The sequence below is a fragment of the Amphiprion ocellaris genome, chromosome 21 (assembly GCF_022539595.1).
Source record: "Amphiprion ocellaris isolate individual 3 ecotype Okinawa chromosome 21, ASM2253959v1, whole genome shotgun sequence".
NCBI lineage: Eukaryota > Metazoa > Chordata > Actinopteri > Pomacentridae > Amphiprion > Amphiprion ocellaris.
The window spans coordinates 12586799-12609540 of record NC_072786.1 but is presented as its reverse complement, the minus strand read 5'-3'; the positions used below and the strand labels follow the sequence as shown (position 1 = coordinate 12609540).

Sequence of the window (22742 nt, the reverse complement as noted above, 5' to 3'; positions counted from 1 at the left end):
TACGCTAAGATCAACATCTTGTGACCAGAGTATTGTCACAATGTAATCTTAGACTTATCGACCTTCACTCTTCTTCTCCTCTTTGGGAATCTTTTTCATTCTCTTCAGCAGACCCCTCAAATCTGTGATGCCGTACATAAATGCAATCTTCTCATACTGGTCTGGCCGGGCGTTCTTCAGGATCTCCCACACGTCCACTTCTGGAGTGTCATCCTGCTGTTTGGGCTCCCTAGTTGTGTGGGATACGAGGGAACGATGTGAGGACAAGGATCATATGCAGGTGTTTGCAACGTGTCCTGAGGAACTACTCACTAACCTCTAGAGGAACAAGTTTAGAAGCAGGAGATCTCACTTAAACTTTAGAGTTTGCTGTATACTACAGTGGAATAATGCTGTCTTTGGTTTAAGCATGCTAATGCCCTGCAGAGCGTTCCTCAGGACATGTCACACAAAGGGATGGGCATGGTGAGCTGTCCACCTGTGTGCCGACAGGACGTCAACATGTTAACAGGGTAGCAGCGCTATTAATGCAAACACAGAGGTGTTCTCCAATTTGCTTAGAAGTTGTGGATGCTTTACTGTGTCAGGGTGTCATTGATTACAGATAATTATTTGGTTGAGTATGACCATAGAGGGGTTACCTGCCTCAGGGGCGAAGACACTGAGCGCCAACTGCAATGTCCCGGGGTTTAGCCCCGATAGGAACCTATTGCTGCAAGTCTCTTTTCCACTCATCTCTCTACTGACACTATTCATACAGGCATAAAATACTTTATATATGAGATGAGGAAGGGCTGACCCAATGACCGGGTGGTTAGGACACATTACACATGGGTGCAAATACCATGAGTGGCGAGTCCTGGTTTTGATTCCCAACTTGGGACCATTTGCTGTATGTCATTCGCCTATTTTATTCAGGGTACAATAAATTCCATTTGAATTTATTTGTATATATTGGCAACTGCAAGAAGACAAGCTAAGTATATGATTAGCCTGCCAAGTTATTATTCTAAGGTCAGACGAAAAAAGAGACAGCCAAGAGCGATGAATATGGCCAAGATTTGAGAAGATCTTCTCATTACTGGGTCACTGTACCACCCAAAGGACCTCCTGCTGTTTTTCAAACTGATTTCAGCGTTTTAACATTCAGGGTTGCCATTAAAGGTGGAGTATGTGATTTTAATCCAGCACACTTATTAAGTAAAACAACTCCTCAAGGTTTGTCAGCTGTCGGGTGTTTATGCTCTGGCTCTTTAAATGGGAAACAAACACAGTATCAATCTCAACACCACTGTTTGTGTTGGTGCATGTTCATGCTCGTGCACAGGCTGGGAGAAAGGGAGGTAGAGGAAAAATAACGGGAAAGGGGACAATAAATTTGACACCCTAACTCGATGAATATCAACTATTTTTTTCCATAATCACAGATTTCATCTTTAAATCCAGAAACATGGCTGTAAAAATGACTTTTTAAGGTTTTTAACATGCACTGCAGGATGAAAGGAACATATTAAAGAGGAACTTGGTTTGGAGTCTTCTGATGAAACATTAAACAGGGTTTGTTTTTTTATTTTTTTGTCAGGGTTAAAACACACAGGGGCAATCGCAGATCAATAAAGTGGAGTTTATTATTGATGTACTTTGGCTCGTTCTACACACAGCATGAGGCTAAATGTTTTTGTGTCGCACCAAGTTGATCTGCAGCATGCAGGGGTTTAGGGGAAACCTGCAACAAAGACTTTTTAATGAGGATTTTACACATTGCTCTGATAAACTGGCCCATCCCTTTGTTTGTTGTTGGTTTGAGTGATCACTTCAGAGATGCTCTGACACTGTTAGATGTAGAAGGTTTCTATGCAGTAGGTCGTGTTAGATTTTTAAGATTCCGGTTAAAAAACATGTCGCGCTGGACATGAGGGTATCTGTTAGTTTAAATAAATAACATTCAGTCAGCTTGTTCTTTCATAGACATTTTCCCAAATGTCTGAAAGATTGGGTGTGAATAGCGTGAAAAAAACAATTATTCCAATCTTTGCTTGTGTTTGTCATCTGTTTATTTTCAGGCAATTATAAAGAAGGCTGAAATAAACATGGTGCTGTTTGCCTTATATTTCTAAATTGAAATAAACGACAATGTAGCGTAACACTATTTTACAGCATCATTTCTCTGTGGCCCACTAGCACATCATTAATGATCCAAAATGGAGCTGTTTGCCTCATGCTGAGTGACTTCAGGCGCCTCCAAGTGGGGATGAGGCAATGTCCATTTCCATCATCACTGATTGCTGACCGAGCAGTTAGGAATGCTGCCTTCAAATGAAGTGTTACCGTACTACAGTTGGCCAACACTCTTGCTCGTCCAATTCCTAGAGCTACATGTCATGCTGGGGACTCTACAGGATTACAGTACTCACCCGCAGTAAGGTCTAATCATTTTAAAACCTATGGATTTCTCTTTACTAACCTTTGATTTCTGAATATGTAGGGGAGAAGAAGAGACAAGCCCAAAATAAATGTATAATTTTGCCAGTGAACAGTGTCACTGACTAGATCTCTTTGTGCTCACACTTACAGGCTGTGTACACTGAACTTCACATATGCATCATGGTGTTTATTCTGAGACAACAGTAGTATTGCTATAGCACAGAGGCTTTCAGACTGTGAGGCACCTCGAAACAGAGGAGATTTGCATTGGGTATTGCTACCTCTTTACCTACTCAATGCTGCAATTTGCATAAAACTTTTTACTCTTCATGAGAACAAACTGTTTTCAACAATGCTCCAATATCTTTGTTTCTCATTATTTCTATAAATGTCACAGCTCAAAGGAAGAGGTGAGAGAGTAATTTAAAGAGTTGTGATTATTTGTTGTATCAGGGTTTTTTTTAAACTAACTGAGCTGAAGAAAACAACATCAATAAACTTCAGATTTTGTGTTGAATGAATGTGCTTACATTTGGTTAAAATATAACTCAGACTTTGAAAACCTCTGGTATGGTATCATTAATAATCATCTGCAGAAATGTACCTGTCATCTATACAGTAGCCTAAATACAAATCAAATTTACAAAGGATGTGAAAGAAAGAGAAAAGAAGCACATTTAGAAAAGGGGCTTAAAAATACTGAAAAGGACAAAATCCACTCGGGGTCAGAATGGGATTCTCACCTATGTTTAAGGAGACCACTAAAGTCAAGCTCGCCTGCATCTTCTTGTCCTTCACTGCTGTTGTTAACAAGGAGAGATTAATAAAGATTTAATCAGAGTTGAAACAGTTTCAGGCACTAGAAAACAATGCTAAAAGAGCAACACAAAGCAAAGCTCCGATGTCAATCAATGCATTAGCTTCAAGCTAACTCACGATTGGCTCTTACACAGAAACCTTTTTTTGTCTTTTTCCCGAGTAAAAGCTTGAAACAAGGTGCTTTGTGTAGAAAACTCATCAGGAGCTGTCCCAGGTAACATTGCCACAATGTTTCTGTCATGTTGAGGCAACATTATTGAACAGCAACATTGTGATTGTTGTGCAATGGAAGTGGGATGCTTTGCATTGCTTTCATGACACATTGTTTGGAGGGAGATTTAAAGTGCAAGGGTTGGCCTTTAATTACACATTGACTGAGCTGGTTGATTTGTAATTACCTTGAAGAAAGGTTAATGACATTATCAAAACCATCTCTTCACACTTATGTGTCATTCAGTAATATTGCTTGTTGTGCCTCATGGATCGGCACTTTTTCTTTTCTTCATGTTTCAGGGGTATTTATGAGAATAGAAAATTTAGAGATCCTATTGTCTGAAATAAATACCTTGTTTGGGAAAGGAAAATACTGTTAATTACTGAATTCATAATCGCTGCTGTTGACCCCTTCTGAATGTCATCGTGGCTTCTTGTTGCATATTTTTATTACCTTCTTTTGAAAGCTGATCGAATGTCAATACTCTGTCCTGAGCTCTGTTCGGCTTCTGTGAGACAGTAACATGTAGGTTATATGGTTAATGGCAATCTTAATTGTCTTTTCAAAACCGTAGCTTAATTATAATGTTTATTTGATATCATGACAAACCTTTAACTTCCAAGTCAAAAGAACAGCTGTCAAACTTGTCCTTGTAGGTGACCTCACACCTGTAGTTTCCAGCATAGTTCTCTTTGGCCTTGATAATGTGCATCTCAAATGTGTGGACCTGCCAAGAACAAGACATAACAGAATTTTTGTAAGCGCAACACTATCACAGAAGCTGGTGGTCACATACTTTAAAGGTACCATATAGTGAAAATCCATTTTTATTGTGTCTTGTGTGTCTTAGAGGTGTACATAAAAGCTAATATTGTTGCCGCAAACTCTGTAATATCTCAAGCATCCCAAACATTCTGCTGTTGGCTGCAAGAGTGAACACAAGAGTCTTCATGCACTCCCAGCAACTGAGGAGCTGAACATCCAGGTGTGAATATGAAATGTAAACAGGGACTTCGTGAGATACTGTGTTTTCATGTCACTGCCTCAGCTACTGTTTGCATCAGTTTGCTTCCCTCCTGCTCTCTGGGCTCACATATACTGTAATCTAATACAATCACGTTCCCAATAAAACTGTTTTCATTCACAGATTTTCTGTATCTCTTGTCAGACAACAGAATAAGTACAAAATAGTGACAGAAATGCAGCCCACTGAGACGACGTGTTAACAACAAGTCACCTCAAAGCCATTTCCAAGCTGCTGCTTTGCACCGCTAGAAGAAAGTTAGAAATGATAGAAAGTCCTGGTCTTAGCCATTCATGTGTTGGCTGCTGTGTGGTCAGCTGTTAAGATTTTATACTTCAGTAACAGATTCAGAAAGAGTCTTCTTCCTGGAGTGGCTGTGGTTTACAACAACTCAGATGTTGTTAATGCTATAGACACTGAAACAACCCGTTTAAACCAGAGTTTATACAGTCATGATGAAATAAACCATCTTTGCAGTACTTTGAGCTAAAAAGTTGAAAGACACATTCTTCAATTAGCTGAAAAGGGCCACAATATGGGACTTTTAGGCTCCTGACGGAGATGGAGATAAGTGTTACCTTAGTTAACCGGTCAAAGGTCTCCTTCAGCTGTAGATGCTTTCCTGTCTTGCTGGCAAGATCCATCCATTTTCCTTTAAACCACTTGATGGTTGGTTTGCGGAGAAGATCTTTGGCCTCCACCTTTGCAACAAAGGTGATATCACCACCTTTTGACACAAAAAATCCAAATTGAGCACAGAAAATATCTTTAACACATTATTGTCTCCTTTAAACTAATACTAGCAAAACAAAGCCATACAATTATGGAAGCACAACACACTTCTATTAATGTGGCTCAATGGGCCAAGCTAACTTAGCACTCTTCGCCTCCTTAACAGAAATTCAGGAAAACAAGGAGTCCCACTAAAAGGCGTGTATCATTACAAAAAGCACAAACTCCCTGCAACATTCCAAAAAGCATGATTTTTACATGGATTTAAGAGCCTGCTTCTGAGTATGTCTGAAAGTAAAAAATAAAAAATTAGCTAAGATCAACAGATGTTTGTTATCCAACCCAATCATGTGACTTTTTCTTCCCCAAATCTCTACAGTGGGGGTGGAGAGTGTAAAGTGACCCCTATAGAAACAGTAGCCACATTAACCCCACGTATTCCCATTCTCTTCTTTCGTTTGCTCACATATGCTACGTAAAAAAGACATATTTGATACCACAATGGTAGCATTGGTATCCTTTTACTATTGTTGTATTTGGCACAAGAACAGCTAAACAGACACATGGTTCAAAGTTGCACGACTGTTAGCAGTCCGATCTTGCAGCTTTTTGACTGCAAGAGGGATATAAATTCTATCTAAATAATTCCTTCCTAACTCCTTTCTTCATCATCTGTAGGTTTTCTGACACTTTCACAAGAAGTCTTTTCAATAGTTTTCATTCTGCCAAGGCTTCATTTATGCATATTTGTGTTAGGCATTTTTGCTCCAATATAAGGGATGAAGAAGAAGAGGAAATAAGCCTGTTTAAAGTTAACCAAAATTATTGATATGGGCTGTTTTAATCAAAGAAAAGTAAATATTGCAGGTATTTGGGCTCAACCATATATATATATTGGCCACTCAATTTTCCTTTGTCTACTTAGATTTTTCCTTCTTGTCCTGTCACTCACCCACAAAGACGGTGGCACTCTGGGGGCTCTCGATCAGCAGGGTGGACAGCGGTGGGTTGTCGATGGGTTTGTCAAGCTCCTCTGGGCCTTGACCCTCGCCTAGAGACCACACTGGTCAGTGAGGAGAAACACATTAATGACACAGAACTCTCCTGTACCCCTGAGTAAAATAATACCGTGAGGAGCTCTGATACCCACCTTTCACTTTTCATCTGAAACTTTAAGTCTTATCAGAGTAGAGATACAAAGACGGACAGAACGACTAAAAGACACATTTACTCTCTTTCAACAGTCACACCTCATACAGCAGCAAAACCGCAGCTCTTTGCAACATGGAAAGCATGAAACAGACAATTTAGCCCAAGCAGCACCAAATTATATTCACATGTAAACAAACGGTGAAAAATAATTTTTGAATTTCTTCGTTTTCTGGATGCTGCAGTCTTCTTTGAGATCCTGGAGGTCTGAATGCTGTTCAGTCACTCTGTTGTCATATAGCAGTTATTCAGCTCCTTGCTAACTTAGTCTGTCTTAGTATTTCTTATGTTCACTATTACCAGCGTTTTTTTCTTTCAACTGCTCCCTGTTATTTGTAATACTTTTATACTGATGCAGTGTTGGTTGTCTTAAAGAATCATCACCTTCAAAATGAGTGAAGAGGACAATTTCAAGAAAACTATCTTTTTCATGTCGCTCACTCTAGTCTTGGAACAAATAATGCCGCTCTAAATACCGCATGGGAAATGAATTCATTTATTTATTCCCGGACTACCACTTTATTACCTGAGTCTTTTCTCCCCATGGCTGGCACAGGGACGCTATCATCTAAACAGAGACAGAGAGAAATTTACAGCATATTGTAAGAAATAGTACTGTAAAGTCCACTGAAGCAAGCTCACACTCATGAAACAGACAAGCAGTTACAGACTTGCAAGCAGTGACCTGAGGAATGCAGATCAAAAGTCTGATTAAATGCTGTACTTGTTTTTTCACTTTCAAACTGTATTTCGAATACTGGTTGCTGTTTGAAAGTGCTGACCAGGCTGTTGTGATCTGAATTCCAAATTGATTCACATATGTGGACATTTATGAGTTAAAAAAATGAATAAAAGATCGTGAAAACCCTAAAATTAAAAGGGTAATACAACCTCAGTGCAATGATATAATGTATATTAATATGTTAGCAGGAGAATATTGAATATTTCGACTTTCGTTTGTTGAAAACTAACTTTCAAACACACAAAATATTAAGAATTAAACATGTCTTTAACATGTTTCCTACATCCAAACAGTGGGTCAATCTGATTTATACTAGTTTGGTCAGAGGAACTAGAATGGTGCTATATTAAGCGAGGGATCTTACTAGGCAGCTCAACTGAGAGTTTCTTGATTGAATTGGCATCCTCTGTGGAAAAAAGCACAGTTATAGTTGAAATTAATCAGGATAAATTCCACTAATTTAGATGATTTGATGAATCTTCTGTCTATAACAGTGTGGGTTTGACTAGTTGCTGGATGCTTTTCATTTAAAAGCTTGGGGAAGTGGCTCAGTGGTATATTTCTCATCCTTGAAGATTTTGTCTTAAATATACATTTTTAAGCCACTTGTAATGAAAGAATAAGTTCACCTCAGTGTGGCTTGTACAACTTGCAAGTTTACAACTGCAGATGCTATAATGCACCCGAAAGATGAAGTAAAAAAGCTGTACACAGGCCACATGAGATAAATGTGTGAAGAAGTTTTGGAGAAGTGTTGTGGAGAGCAATGATACAGAAATCTTTAACGAATCTTTAGATCCAGACTTTAAGCTGCATCACTGCCAAAATCTAATCACTTGGTCCTTGTGTCATTTCTGACCTTCCCTGAAAATTTCATCCAAATCCATTTTTCCATTTTTGAGTAATGTTGCTAACAGACAGACAAACAGACAAACGTACACCGATCGTCATATAACTCCTTGGCAGAGTAATACTACAGCCATTTTTGCTGTGTTTGTGATGCTCAATGTTACATGATCATTCCTTTTCTAAAGACTTTTTTGCAAACTCAGGAACTTTTTTGTTTTTTAATCAAAAAGCAATTACTTTTTCTTCTTAATCCAATAAATGTATATTTAAATCAAAGTTGTTTGGCAGTGTTCTGGTCATCTGGGCTTAGAGGAGAATAACTTATTGTTTTCTCAGTTTAAATTTCCTCATTAACCAGGGGCTTGCTGATGCTTGTTTCACCAGTCAACCAGGTACAGAATTTCTAACGTGCCCAAAGTTTATTACAAACTTATCACCAGTAGACATCGTAGTGGAAAAGTCTTAACCCTAATTCAACATTTCCTGATAGCTCTTGAACACACTACCAGAGAATTGGGTGGACTCCACCCATTGTCCAACCCTGATTGAGGCTATTTAAAGCACCTGTGGCATCATGTCTGACTTTCATATCTGCCAGATGGCTTCCATGTGGTTCCTCTGTGACTGAGGTAGGCTTGTTTCTAGGTTGTTGGCTGTTTTAAAGATTTTGTTGATTCATGTGCAGATTGTGATTAGTCTTCTGTTTACATCATATTAATGTGTGGTTGGCTGAGGTTTGTGATGCTTTTGCATAATGTGGATGCTGCCAATTTCCCTCCAGTCTGCATAGCCAATACGTCCTTATACCAAGATATGTCTTATTTTAGCCAACAGTCAGAAGGGTGTGATGGCTGAGGTTTACATGTGTAGTGTGCTTTATTTGTATTGTAGGTTTTTGTCATCTGTTGTTTTGCCTTTGCTCTGTTGTGTTAGCCTTTGTTCTGTACTTTGTATTGAGCTAACTGGTCTTTTGGTAATTATTCTGACCTTTGTGTTAGAACAGAAACTGCCGGTGGAGGATAGGCACTATAGTAGGATTTTGTCCTTCACAAGCTGTAGTAGTAAGAACACTGCGGCACAATATCTTACTCCTATTTGTAGTGATCATGAGTAGCTGTGAGCTCATCGCTGTTAATTTGTGGCACTGGAACGCTTAAGTAATTAGTTACCTCCCCCCTGCTGGCTTCTGCCCATTTTCCCCTCCATATGCTAATTTTATTGAGCCTGAAGTGTTTTTTTGAACGAGTTGCATTGTGAAGTGGGACTAAGTTAATGGAATAAATCTTTTTGCTTTTTCATAGATTTCATTTATTATGTTGCAATTATGGACGGGATAGTGAATTTTTGTAAAGTTCCGATATGTCCATTTGCTTGGTAAAAAGCCAGGCAAAGATAAGTGTCACATCAGCCGAAGTTATTGATGGTGCTTTCAGCTATTTGTAACTTTTTTGTTCTTTGAAAAAATGTAGCTAATCCTTGTTTTCTTTTTCCGCTTTGTTGGTATTTATTGATTATTGAGCTTGAATCTCCAGCAATGTGTATCTGCGTTCCTGTATACGATTTTGAGTAAGAATTTCTTACTAATGGATTCCTACTTGTAGTCTCATGTTGCCAAGTTTTTTCGGGATGTTTTTTAATGACAAGCATCGACGACTTTCTCCCACACTGTTTGAGACAGATCCTAAATGGTGTCATATGATTAATTGGATGAGATGACAATATATGGAGGGTGAGTCGGACATTTTGGTAAATTCACTTCTTGCTGTATTACCAAGAGGTAAATAAAAACCGAATGATAGATTTAATTTCTGTGCAATTAGTGCAGTTGCACAATTGTAAAATTCAAATTAAGACACTAACGAAGTGAATTTTCCAAAATGTAAGCGAAATAAGTTCACAAAAAAACTAACGTATAAACATGAAAAAGGAATACCCTCAGTGCTATTCTTCTATCATGGCCCAGAACAATTAAAAATGTTTCATTAAGTTTTTGTTACCTTTAACACAGAAAATTATTGTCATGAACATTAAAGCTGTTTAATTCTGAAGGCTGGAGTTTGTTGATGTTTAATACCTGAGGGCAATCATATCAAACTGTTCTTAGACACAGAAACAAACTGAAAAAACACAATTCAACTGTGAATCTGTTTTAATAAATATGCATATACACAGTTAGCATACATGTATTTCTACATGTGAAATATCGTCATCACATCCATCTTTATTTGTGATGAGTAAATAAAGGTTGATGTGCATTATGCAGTGGCATTTTGCATGTTGCAATCACATTTTGTACATGTATGTCAGATCACCAATTGGAATATTTACAGAGTTGACGCATCCATACCAAAAATGTGGACCATTTGGACTGTTGAGGGGATTTTTTTCAGTGCTATTTTATCACCGTACAAGACTAGAAAACTCTAGTCCTGAACCTATGAACTTGAAATTGACATTATACACCAGAAATCTAAGTAGTGGGATGAATTCTACATTTTATTTCATTGTTCTGAGATCCTTATCATTGCCGTTTCCACAGCCGCATTGCTAGAGTTACTGAAACTATTGTTTAATTTTGGAAGCACTTGTGGGGTGCTGGGAGTTGCTTTGAGCCTGATTTAAGTTGAGTGGTTCATGGCAACCATCCTCAAAGGGGAAGAGAAGAAATGAGGAAGCTGTGGGGGTTGTTGTGGGTACCAACCTTCTTGGGGTGTTGGGGAAGTAGCTGCAGCATTATCATCATCTGTAATAAAGGTGTCATTGACAAATAGACCCACTTATCAAAAAATCTCCAAGTCCATCACTGGCAGGCCAACAAGACACAAACCCGGCAGGCCGTCACGGCCATCGAACGCATGCGAGACAAGACTTGGAATCTATTGTGACATGCAGCTCTTGGGTAGAAAAAAAATAAGAGCAAAATATTGATAAATGTTGCGACTTGTAAAACACTATCTGCTGTATGTCTGTGTGGACAGTGAAAGCTTTGAGCCCATAGCTGCAAGGTTCTCAGAACAGAAGCGCAAGCACCACAGTGCAATACACACAAGTGTATCAAATAAATTCAGCCTTAAAGCAGCACATATTTGCAAAAATGCTCGTGATCAAGCCAAGGAAACTCTGCAGCTTCAAAGAATTGCAGTTGTTTCATCCGAGCTGCAGCTTCTGTTCGCTTCATGACTGTTAATATCAAATCATTTGTGACAAATACACAAACAAATCTCACTGAAACCAGCTGGTTTGTCAGCACTATTTTAGTGTACCTGGATTTGTTTGTTTCTGCTGCTTCGTTGTTCTGCCTGTAAATGTTTTTTACGGAATTTATATAGAATAAAGAATTGAGTGTTGACTCACCTTGCACACAAATTGCATCACCTTCAGTTTGCCATCTCTGAATCTAATCAGCGCTTCAGTTATTTTTTTAGGCATAATTGCACCGTAATGTCTTCAGGTGCAATCATATGGTTTTTCTTTTTCAATCTTTTTGAAGATGACATGCAATTAAAGCCAGGGTTGGTTATAAATCAATGCATGGCTTCAGTCAGTCAGTGACCGAAGTCCATAGCATTCTTATCAGAGAGGTAAAAGTAATCTATTCTATTGAGAGTGCATCCCAGTTTTTAGATCATGTAAGGTAAACGGCAGTTGTTGCCATGCCGCTGAGCGATTGCAGTGTGCTTACTTTCAGGGCTTGCTTCAGTAGCATTTGATTTAAAGAGCTAGAGGGGTAAAACATGCACTTTGACTAGGAGAGACATGGGACTGATTCATATTTAAAAGCATACTTACCGGGTGGTGGGGGAGAGCAAGGGCCCTCTTCCTTTACAGTGGAGTCAGCGGACTCTGCTTGCTCTTTCACCCCACCAGGCTGTGGCTGGTTTGAGCCGTTCTCAGCGGGACTCGGCTCCTGAGCCACCACAGCCTGCAACGGCTCAGGCTCTGGGGGCTCTGGGTTCTTCCCATCAGTCTCTATGGGCTCTTTCCCCTCTGCTACCGGCTCTGTACAGCAGACAAAGCGCCAGGCTGGAGCAGCAAGCATCGAGCACAAACACCGGCAGCCTTACAGGACAATGCTCGGCCAAAGGAGGAGGGTATACACAGCGAATGACAAGAATTACACACTCCTAACTGGTGATATTTGAATCAGGAAGGTAAATTTAACTGACTTGGATTCTTGATAGCAGATGTGGATGGGAATGTCTTTCATTTTAATAATATTTGATCCTAAATGTGAGGACGAGACGGCAGCAGGGATCACCAAAGTTCTTGCAGATGTTTCTACATGTACTTAACAAAAATATAAACACAGCATGTAATATTTTATTAATTTTATCCATTCTTTTTATCATTGTAGAATAAGAATGTGCACAATGAGTGTTGTTGTAGACCAGAAATCCCAAATTGAGTTAATGAGATTGTTCATGCTGCTTAAGGAGGTGAAGTTGACAGACAATCTTGGGGACATCATCACATTTTTGGACGTTTCCATTAACAGCATCATACTCTACATTGTCTGTTGTTACATAGTGTCTGAAATGATTTTCCAGAGGACAAATGGTGGAGTTATGGGCATGCAAGTGCTGAACTACAGCCCTAAGGGATATGCCAGCATCCAGCATGCCAACAGTCTGTTCTCGTCTTTCTCTTGTCATCTGTGGCGTCGTGTCATTTGAATAAAGTCACACTAGCTGATCATTGTCCTTTAAAGCCACACCTGACTTGGGCATGGATTAACTCAGCGGTCAAGAATTTGTCACCAGTTCAACAGCTTAAGAGATTTTTGTGCACAATTGGCCAAATTTAACCTTTCTCTCTACGTCAGAATAGAAGACCATTTGTATGCTGCATTTATGTTTGTATTCAGCATAAATTAATAGGAATCAATCGTATAGTATTGAAGTCATTTTGATATGAAACACAAGTTGCTCTACAGGAAAAAGTTACCCTCTTGCCACCAGTATTGCCTGTTTACAATTTTAAAACGTGGTGATCCATGTCATGAGTCGTTGAAATAGTTCAGTTTATTACTCAAACACAACCCACTGACTGACGAAAACGCTACTCACAGTGATAATTCAAAAATCTTCAAGTCATGTCCCAAACACATCTTTTATTAAAGCTACTTTAATTTCCTCCAATACACCAGTGGAGGATGTATCTTGTCATTGCATATCTATACTGCAGAGTGATCACAGATGCAGAGATTTACTAACTCAGACACATGATCGGGTTGCTTGTAGCAATAAATTTGGACAGCTGGCTTTTGAATAGAGTCAGTAAAGCCCAACTTCCATAATCCCTCTATAGACCTCCTGTTTGATGACTCAATACGTCATACAGTCACACAAATAACAGCCACAGCAGGAGTTAGTACCAGTACCATGTGTCAGGGCAAATACAGCAGTACAGGCATGTGCATGTGTGCACAGTGAGTGGAGTGGCTCACGTAAACTGTAGCTAACCTCATAAACCTTTTGTGTGTGTTGAGCGTTCAAACCTCCACAAGAAAAGTGCAGTTTCAGGCCTCTCAGAGTGAATTAAGTCAACAAAAAGGAGTGATGGCACACACCAAACGAACACGTGATGTGAGTGTGATGTGACACATTCTGGGGCAAGTGAAGGAGGGGGGCGTCAGGGTTACCCACCTGGGGGGGGAGAAACCTCCAGGGAAATCTCAGGTAGCTGTGGTGCACCGTTACTGTCTGGGGCAACACTTTCTGAGCATGTGACAAATATAGTGGTGGATGGAACAGCTGCTTTTAATAAGCACAAAGCCTCAGCATCTGCAGTGCCTCGCTCAGTCTCACACTCGCGCACCAAAACAAACGCACACAGACATAGAAACACACGTCGAGATCCACCCACCTGCCTGCAAGTGGGCATACACACCTCATCACAATAAATCATTTCTTCCCAAAGCACTCTCACAGTCACAGATACACAGGAATCTACATTTCCTCCTTGAAAGTGTGAAAAATGTGCTGTTAATATGTCAGGACTTGAGTTTTTGCAAAGGTCACTGATCTTCATAGTTGCACATTAATCAACACATTAATCGACACACTGGCTGGAAGTATCGTGCAATCATTACATACCTCAGTAATGTGTTAGATGCTCTCATTTTGAGATAATGCATGCTTGCATTGGTGATTGCAATTTTGAATTCTGTATTTAATAGCAATGCTCTGTTCTTCAGCATTTTAAATAAAGGTCTAGGACATTCAGGCTTTTAATGACTCAAAATTTGTCTCCATTACCAGCAGTATTTTTGCCTCAATAGCTAGATTGCTATTGCTAATTAGTAGTAAACCTACACTAAGGATTCAGAATCCATTGATTTAGGGTTGAGAGTGTGAACCTGCAGCTTTACTCTGAAGACAGGATTTATTAAATAGTGTTGTATGCTCTCCCAAGGCCTGAGTTTTTTACATTTTCATATATAGTTATAGAATATATCATATTGAGTAAAGACACCTTTGAACTAAGCTATGCTAACAACAGTGCTGGAAAGTTTTCAGGATGTAATATGGAATAAATAATCAATTACAATTGTATAAAAACTTGCCCAGCACTTGTTATGACATCGGAGACCATAACCCAGTGCAAGAAATTATTTATGAGAAGTTTTCCCTTGACTATTTTTAGTTAAACCCTAAAAAGCTTAACTTTTCCATCCCGGACCACGCAGGAGCCTCAAGATGCTGTAGCTCCAAGGTCAAACCGCAGCGTCGGCAAAAAGCCAATTACATGCCAGCAACTTGCTCACATGGGCCAATGGGGGCGTCAGCTGAATCAACAGAGAAGGATCAGCTGGCTGGCGGGAGGAATGTCAGAGAGCCTGACAGCTTGGTTGCAGATCCTTCTGGAGCACAGCAGCACATCCATACTGCCGACTATTGGCTCCACATTTACACTCCTCTGTGACTGTGTTTGCACATTCACGCCAACTTCAGGGTTGTGATTGTCATGTTACACGTGAAGACGTGCTGAGTTTGCCTCTTAGTGCGAACAGTTGATTGCAACAGGTATTCTCTGACTGTGCATGAGTTGGCTTCCTTTCACTCTGACCCTCTTCCACTTGTGCAACTACCCCTTTTTCAGCACATTTTTGATGATTGCATGTCTTGCACAACTCTAATCTGCTAGATGAGAGGTGACATGGAGATTAGATGTGGACTCACCTTCTGGCTGCCCGTTTGGAGTCTCATCTGCAGGAAGAAAAACAAAACACATGACTGTCAGCATCTTTAATGCAATCAACATATTCACCTTTTTCCTGTTTGAATACATTAACCCCATTTTATTGACATTTATTTACCACTAAGCTTGATTATCTTTGTGTTGGATGTCTGGCTCCTCATGATTAGACACCATGTAGACTTAAGTGATTATGAAGGAGGCCTCCATGACACACCATTTGTTTGCCCTCTGCCATGTCTGGACTCCAGCCTCAGCAGATCAAAGGATCCATACTGTACCTGGCATGCACTAGAAGGGGTTAAAAAATTAAACTCTTCTGTCATTAGTGGGTTAGTGGAACACCAAGACATCAGAGCTTGTCTAGTCATGAAACATGTGGAGTGACCTGGTCTTTCATTGTCCTTGAAAATCTTTCAGGAGTTCATGAGGCAGAGAGCTTATAGTTAACATTGGTTTGGATCCTCTATATTGTCTCTCCTCAACCATTGCTCTTGTTGACAGTAAATGAAAAATACAAGCACAGCAACTGTGTGACAGTGTCCTATTCTGTAATGTTACAACTGTACTGGAAAGCCAATGAAATACTGCAAACATGGTTACTTTGGGGGATATAATTAATGCACAATACATAGGAGTGCAATCATTTGGGTGTTATGTAATAGGAGCTGACCCTGAAAGCAAAAGCTGATGCTAGATTGTAGAATCCCAAGGGATGGAGTGGAAGAGATGCTCAGCTGTGATTGGTGGCTGGGTATGTTAGGGCAGATAGCAGAGCTGATTCAATCTGGCGCCAACCGGAAATGCCACAGGAAAGTGAGGGTCACTGTCAGCAGATATCCATCAACATTCTCATGAGACTTTGATAGACAATGAATATGCTAAGCCTCATCACTGACGTGGTTTGGTTTGGTTTCAGTGTGCATTTATACATTAACCTAAATTAACTGAAACCTACACAGAGATTAGCACATGACTGTTAAAATGAGAATACGGCTGGAGTGCGAAATGAAGCTTCCTTTATTGTGTATTGCGCTATCTGCATTGTTACTGTATCAGAATCTCATTTGCTACACCTTAACAAGCCCTGAGATGGCAACCTGCATACTACAAAGTTCTGCCAGAGATTGGGATTGTGCAATAAAGTAGGCCTGCTTGGTTCTTCTGAAGAATTATCCATTTCATTGTTCGCTTATCCGCATGCAGATGTCCCCCAAAACATTTCCAACATCATTATGTTGAAGGGGAACCTTCTCTGTATCCTGGGCTTGGTGTCGCCCAAGATGATTGTTCTTGGTTTAAAAAAAAAAATACCAAGAATCTAGTGCATTTTTCCACCATGGCAGAATGATAACAAGGCAAGACAAAGCACTGTGGAAACAGGTCTGGCTATGCAAAACTCTTATCGTGTCGATGAATAGGACTATTTACTAATCAGCATAGTCGACTGAATCTGATGACATAATTAGTTGCCAGCAAACTAAAAAAAATCAGTAAGCTGTTGGCATCATTACATGTTTTTCATGCTCTGACATTTAGGCATGATGGTTAGAGTTCCTATGCTAGGCATACCAGTTTCTGCCCACATGGGTGAGTGTAAACAATTTACAGCACGTAAGGTCCACCATCTGTACTGGATTATCTAAAACTAGGGATTTCCTTCTCATAGTTTGGAGAGATATGCTGTGAGTGGACTAAGTTCACTGAGCACAGGAGAACTGAAGGTAATAACCTCAGCCTTAATTCATAATATAGTAAAAATGGACATCAAAAATAGCAGTGTCCTAGAAGCAATTCACATAAAGTACAAAAACCTACTTCCAAAGTGCACTACAAGCACCTTTACTGTCGTAAGTGTTAGTGAGGACATAACTAAAACAACCTCAAGTTACATTTTAAAGCTGGCAGTTATACAGGAACCAGCAGAAATGATCAGCAGATTATTTATCCATTAATACAGTGCAGCCCTATGGATCAAATTGACAGATTTCCCTCAGAAACAACAGAAAAGACTAGTCGATCACTCTGTATGTAGGACAATCTGAACACTTCTGAGTGACTTTGGTAATCAGCGTGAATCATGATTTGTAGCACAATGTTGCAGTGAGATAATGCTTAAAGGTAAACCATTCATTTGTGGTTCTGCATGGGAGAGAGAAAATGATGAAGATGAAGGATTGATGAAGAAAGATGTTAGTGATAGATGTTTAGTGATCAACTTTCTCCCTGGATTCAGTGACAAAGTGAGACACGAGCGATTCTTTAGAACCAGCAGTTTTGTTTTTTTATTGTAGCCCTATAAAATATAGAGGCATATCTTCAAAATTCATAGAGACATTCAGTTTTGACATGAAGCATCAGTATTGACAGAAAGCAGTGCCCTGCTTTCTGTCAAAATTTCCTTGAAATCTTTTTAAATAACAAATCCTCCGAACTTTCATCAGCTCTCTAATTAGCATCTTTAGCTTTAGAAAAACCTTTCTTCCCTTCATACGGTCTTTGTTTCTCACTGCTTGTTCTTTAAAGCCAGTGTATGAATACTGCAACTCTAATTCCATATATGCCTGTTGCCTATGCATTGTTTTTAATGATACATTTTCTTCCATTGCTTTAGAGCTTCTGATATCCCTCCATTTGTAATGATTCCCTGTTAGCATTCCTTGTCAAAATTAGCAGCACTCCCATCTCACTTCAAAACAATGTGTCGCTGGCCACTGGGCCACAATCCTGCAGGGTCACATCATGTTCCCGAGAATGAGCCTCACTCGCTTTCTGTCTCATCACCACAGAGATAATGAGGGTGGAGAAAGGTTTTGTTTTACCTCTGAGGACTCCCAGTGCAGCTGACAGGGCTGCAGGTATTTTCAGCTGTTGCTCCTGCTGGCGTGCAGACAGAAGAACTCATACAGGCTCTGCCGACAGCCTTATTTTTCCTAATATAGACCTTTATTACGTTGATAAAGTTGAGATGACCGTAATGAGACTGTTTACCATCGCTTTTATTTTTTTCTTTTACATCGACTCCCCATTTCTTCTCAGCCTCCTTTGACAACATCTGCGATGACGGACAATTTAAGAGTCTGGAAGTAGATGAAAGCTGCACTTGGGAGGCAATTAGCTGCTGACAGGCCTTCCCCTGTGTTTTAGTGTGGTTTGATTTATGAGGTGGTATCCTGTAACACAAAGCTACAGAGCCCAGTGAGAGTGATGGACCCTGGTGACATCAAATGTGAGATGAAGACATGCGCTTCGCTACCAATGAAACTCAGACCTTTGTCACAGCGAGGGCAGTGGTGGAAGGCCTCTGAACACAGAGCTTTATCAGGGATGTGCCTGACCTCTGAGTGATCCATCCTGAACACAGTGTGGCAGGAAGATATCTGTGTCGGTACAGGGGAGGAGGAGGAGGAGGAGGAGGAGGAGGAGGAGGAGGGGCTGTGAGATGGCAGGGAACAAGGGATGGGGATTAAAAGTGCGCTCATTCTGAACTATTCCAGGGACAAGAATCCTGGTCCCAGGAGATCCGCGAACGACTCAGCCAGTCCGTCATCTCTGGTTCAGACTTTTAAAGGCTTGAGAGTGGCGGGGCATCTAAAACAACAGCGCTGGCCTCCTCCACCTCAGCTGTTCAGACTCATTTAAAGAACAATGCTTTTCCACCCTTATTTATCTGCTGCTTGGGGCTCTGCAGTTATTTATGGATGGTGTTTGTAGCAGACAGGAATCTGCTGCCTCTATTTTGCCACAGCTTTGTCTCTGAGGGGCTCAACAATGTTTATGGCAGTGGATGAACACTGTAAGGGCACCTGTGATTTGTACAAGCTGGTATTTAATATTCGTACCGTGATGAATTGGGTTTTAGTGCTCTCAGATGGCTGCTTACTGATGCCAAGGGAATCAGTTAACCCAGTTTGTAAACCGCTATCTTTACTGTCCAGAAGGTAGAAAAGAGTCTGTCTAACCAAGTCAATTTGCTTCTCTTCTGCTTTTCTTGGTTTGGATCAGGAAAACCACTCAAAAAGCCCTAAAAGGAAGTAAAACACCTCATGAAGAGGAGTGATATCACCTCTAGAGTTATGCATTAGATGTTGTTGGTACACAGATATGAGTTGGTATCTATGTGCACATCAACAAATGATGCTCAGTGTGTTAAGAGGTGTTACAGACTGGCCAATTATCCTCCAGAGGATGATGAGTTCATTAAAAACTTGTATCAGCTGTCATCAGGAAGGCTTCCAAAGTCTAAACAAAATGTTCCGTTTACTCTACATGGGCATGTCTCAGTCCACAGCAGACCCCCAAAGAGCTGAACTAACGAGGAGGGTGGGAGTAATACTATATTGTAATGACAGACACGAGCAGATTAACCAGGAATGCTGATGGACGTGACGGTGATGAGTGACGTTATGGTGTGGAAGAAAAATCCAACATGAGGGTGGGGCAGGGGATGGATTCAGAAGTGGTTGAATATGGACTTGAAGTGTGGGTGGCGGGGGGCAGGTCTGAGGGGTCCATGTTGGCTATTTCTGCTTGTTTCCCATCACTCATCAGGAAAACATTTACAATCAAGCTGCTATTTATCCCCGCTCTCTCGCCCTGTTCGTCCAAATTGCATCACCCTTCTTGGGGGTTTTGCTCGCGCCCGACTCGGCACTAATCAACATTCCTCATCATCGCATCTCTCCCCAGTCGGATCAATCCAGTATGCCGACAATACTATCCGTTCATAAACCTCAAATCTTCCCTTGCACCAAGGATGGTAGAAACACGCATGCATGAGTAATACAATACCACTGTCAAAGTCACTTTGAGGATTCCTATGAATAAGCTGGCAGAGAAAGTGATGGAGCTCCCTGCACTGAGCAGCAACTGGCTCTGCTCCCTTCATACACAATCACTGGCACATCACACTTCTTTTACAGACTCTAAAACTGTGTATCTTAGATCACATTCAGTTTATATATGTCTCTTACATGCATTGATTTTGCTTCATTAGTGCTACATGCAAGACACTATCAAGACCCCTACCTTTCTTTGTGGGCTCTGGCATCTTGAGCCGCGTCCCAAGAAAACTGTCAAGGAGTCAAAAGGTGCAGGTAGATAAATTCAGAGCAGAGTGGGAGCCCTCTGAGTCCAGGAGGGACGGATAGAAGGTGGCGATGATGGTGATAGGACAGTAGTGGAAACCTCTGGGATCCCTTGCACCACAGTGATGGGAGATGAAGAGGGCAGTGGGATACAGTTTGGAAATCTCAGTGGGGGAGATGAGGATGACCAGTGACAGATCCAGGAGGGACTGGCTTTTAGGCCTTATATAGGGAGGTAGCATGCTCCTCCTCTCTGGTGCTGCTCCGTCCTACATCTACTGCCACATCACTGCACCCACCATCAGCTGCAAGAAAATGTAAAGGTTATGTTTAGGACATTGGCTTTGCATCCGGTTTAACATTCTTGGTTAATGTTTAAAGCAATACTCAGTTTGATTGTTACTGTCAATAAATCCCACGAGAAAGAGTCACTTTTCACCCTATAACTTCTGTGATTGTCTGATGGCAGTTTGCCATCACAATATGGCACCAGCGGAGAAGAAAAAAAGTTGAACCTGGCTTTAATATTTCCACAACAAGGCATCATCTGGTCACGTCCAATCAGATGCATAAAATAGTAAGCACAAATTCTGAGTGAGTTTAACTACCATCAATGCAATATAACTGCTGCTGGAGTAAAATCCTGTCTTCAATAATCACAAATTGTAGTCTGATAGGCCTTTAAATACACTGGTTTGTTACTCAATCTGTCTACAGTCTCACCAAGCTCAGTAGTCGGCTGAAAATGTAAAGATTAAATGACAATAAATCACAAACATACCTTAATTTTTAGAAAAGGCTAAATATGTTTCTTAAATTGTTGCATCCTGTATTTAAAATTTTTATTTATTTATTTATTTATTTATTTATTTTTTAACAAATGCTACTCAAACAGACAATATTGTGTTTGTTGTGGACTATTTTCAGCCACAGATATTGTGTGCACCAGTTGCAGAATGATGTATGTGAGATGTACTTAAAATAATCTACAGTGCTCATGTTCATTGTTATCAAAGAGTTATGCTACCCAGTGACTTATACTGTGTCCTGCTGCTATATTTAGACTCATATTTCTTCCCCTTCATTCTGAAGGTTTACAACCTGTTGAAGTTCCAGATTTTGTACAAATTTGACAAATTGTCGACATTTTTATGGCTGAGAATTGTTTGTAAAATTCTATATATGAGCCTTTTGAGCTGGGTTTGTTGTTGTTGCTCATTGCTCCCTTGGGGGGCAAATCAGGAGGTGGGGTATTTTAAGGAAAATGTGTCGTCACTGTCACAGGTCTGAGGCTGATGTAATACTCTCCGACTATCCCAGGTTTACGCTCAGATGATGTACAGCATATTCAGAGAATTGGTGGATTTATCATAAAAGAAAAGTCTGAGATGACAAGCAGGGTCTCGATGCCAGATGCCGGCTATCAGTTTAATCCGGGGCCGACTGCTGTCCAAGAACAGCAGGCTTTCCGACCTGGCAAATAAATACTGGGGAGATGCCCGAGCGGTGGTTATAAGGCCTATACTTAGAAAGCCATCATAAACCTTGACATTTGACATGTGTATCTGACATGAAAAGAGGGTTTCACTGTGAATTATGCCAGTGAAGTGGCTGCTTTGGTCCTAATTAATCTTTTTAGCACGTCAAACTCAAGTGATAAATCAGGCGTAGTCTTTGGTAAGGTCGTGAAGATTAAACAATGAGGCTGAAAGCTGCCGGATTTACAAGCAACAACGAGGCCGGAGCTTTTTTAACCAACACGCTGAAGCTTCTCCACGTGTGCAGCCCCACACTCCTGCTCATAACAAACATCAGAACCAATTGTTGATGATCTCCTTATGGAAGTGTAGTTAAAACGTGCACCATTAATTCTCCAGACGACCCAGCAGGACAGTCAAGGCATGGCAAGGCTCTATTTTTGGGCCTTAGATATTATCTGTGAGCAGGAATGCAGCGTATATCCTTCGGTCTGAGATTTATCATCATTGCTTATACAGTCATATCAAACAGACATGAGTTACTACAAAATTAGACTTTTATCGAAAACCAAAGCACTTTGTCCTCATGTGATCGGGAGGCTTTGGATTAAGAGCGCACTGCCTTAAATGACTGTTTTCATAGTTCAGTTTGTGGCCTTTCTTGGTAACAGACACCCATAGATCAGTTAGCCCATTTATAACCGGCAGTGGGCTCCAGCAGTAAATACTGGGCTTAGGGAAGCATCATGTGGGTCCTCGACAAAGAGCACAAAACCATTTGCATGGGACGACCGTAAGTTCACATCACACAGGCGATTTAGCCATGAGGTCAGAGCACACAGAGAGGTCTAAAAAAGAAGCTTTGAGAAGGACGACACTGACCCCCTCTGGTCTCTAACAGCCATCAGATACTGCTGCATGAAGACAAACACACATCAACAGGTCAAGAAGCACAACGGGTAGCAGT

The 22742-nt window shown here is 40.6% G+C and overlaps 1 protein-coding gene across 14 annotated transcripts in view; it reads right to left on the bottom strand.

The window, feature by feature from the left end:
- The window catches only part of mybpc1 (myosin binding protein C1), a 36798-nt gene extending 16293 nt beyond the window's left edge, over nucleotides 1–20505 (bottom strand). For 4 of the 14 annotated variants that reach the window (XM_035957911.2, XM_055006443.1, XM_035957906.2 and 1 more), the window contains exons 1-13: nucleotides 20239–20505; nucleotides 15195–15221; nucleotides 13659–13730; nucleotides 11803–12012; nucleotides 10715–10756; nucleotides 7529–7570; nucleotides 6949–6990; nucleotides 6166–6276; nucleotides 5060–5208; nucleotides 4067–4184; nucleotides 3911–3965; nucleotides 3168–3224; nucleotides 63–229 (exon numbers count right to left, since the gene is read on the bottom strand). In XM_035957911.2, the coding sequence (XP_035813804.2) occupies nucleotides 63–229; nucleotides 3168–3224; nucleotides 3911–3965; nucleotides 4067–4184; nucleotides 5060–5208; nucleotides 6166–6276; nucleotides 6949–6990; nucleotides 7529–7570; nucleotides 10715–10756; nucleotides 11803–12012; nucleotides 13659–13730; nucleotides 15195–15221; nucleotides 20239–20260 (1114 nt within the window). In that variant the 5' untranslated portion in view covers nucleotides 20261–20505. The remainder of the gene's footprint in view (nucleotides 1–62; nucleotides 230–3167; nucleotides 3225–3910; nucleotides 3966–4066; nucleotides 4185–5059; nucleotides 5209–6165; nucleotides 6277–6948; nucleotides 6991–7528; nucleotides 7571–10714; nucleotides 10757–11802; nucleotides 12013–13658; nucleotides 13731–15194; nucleotides 15222–20238) is intronic. The other 10 variants (XM_055006441.1, XM_035957913.2, XM_055006448.1 and 7 more) reach the window with 7 other exon arrangements.
- Between the last annotated feature and the right edge of the window lie 2237 nt (nucleotides 20506–22742).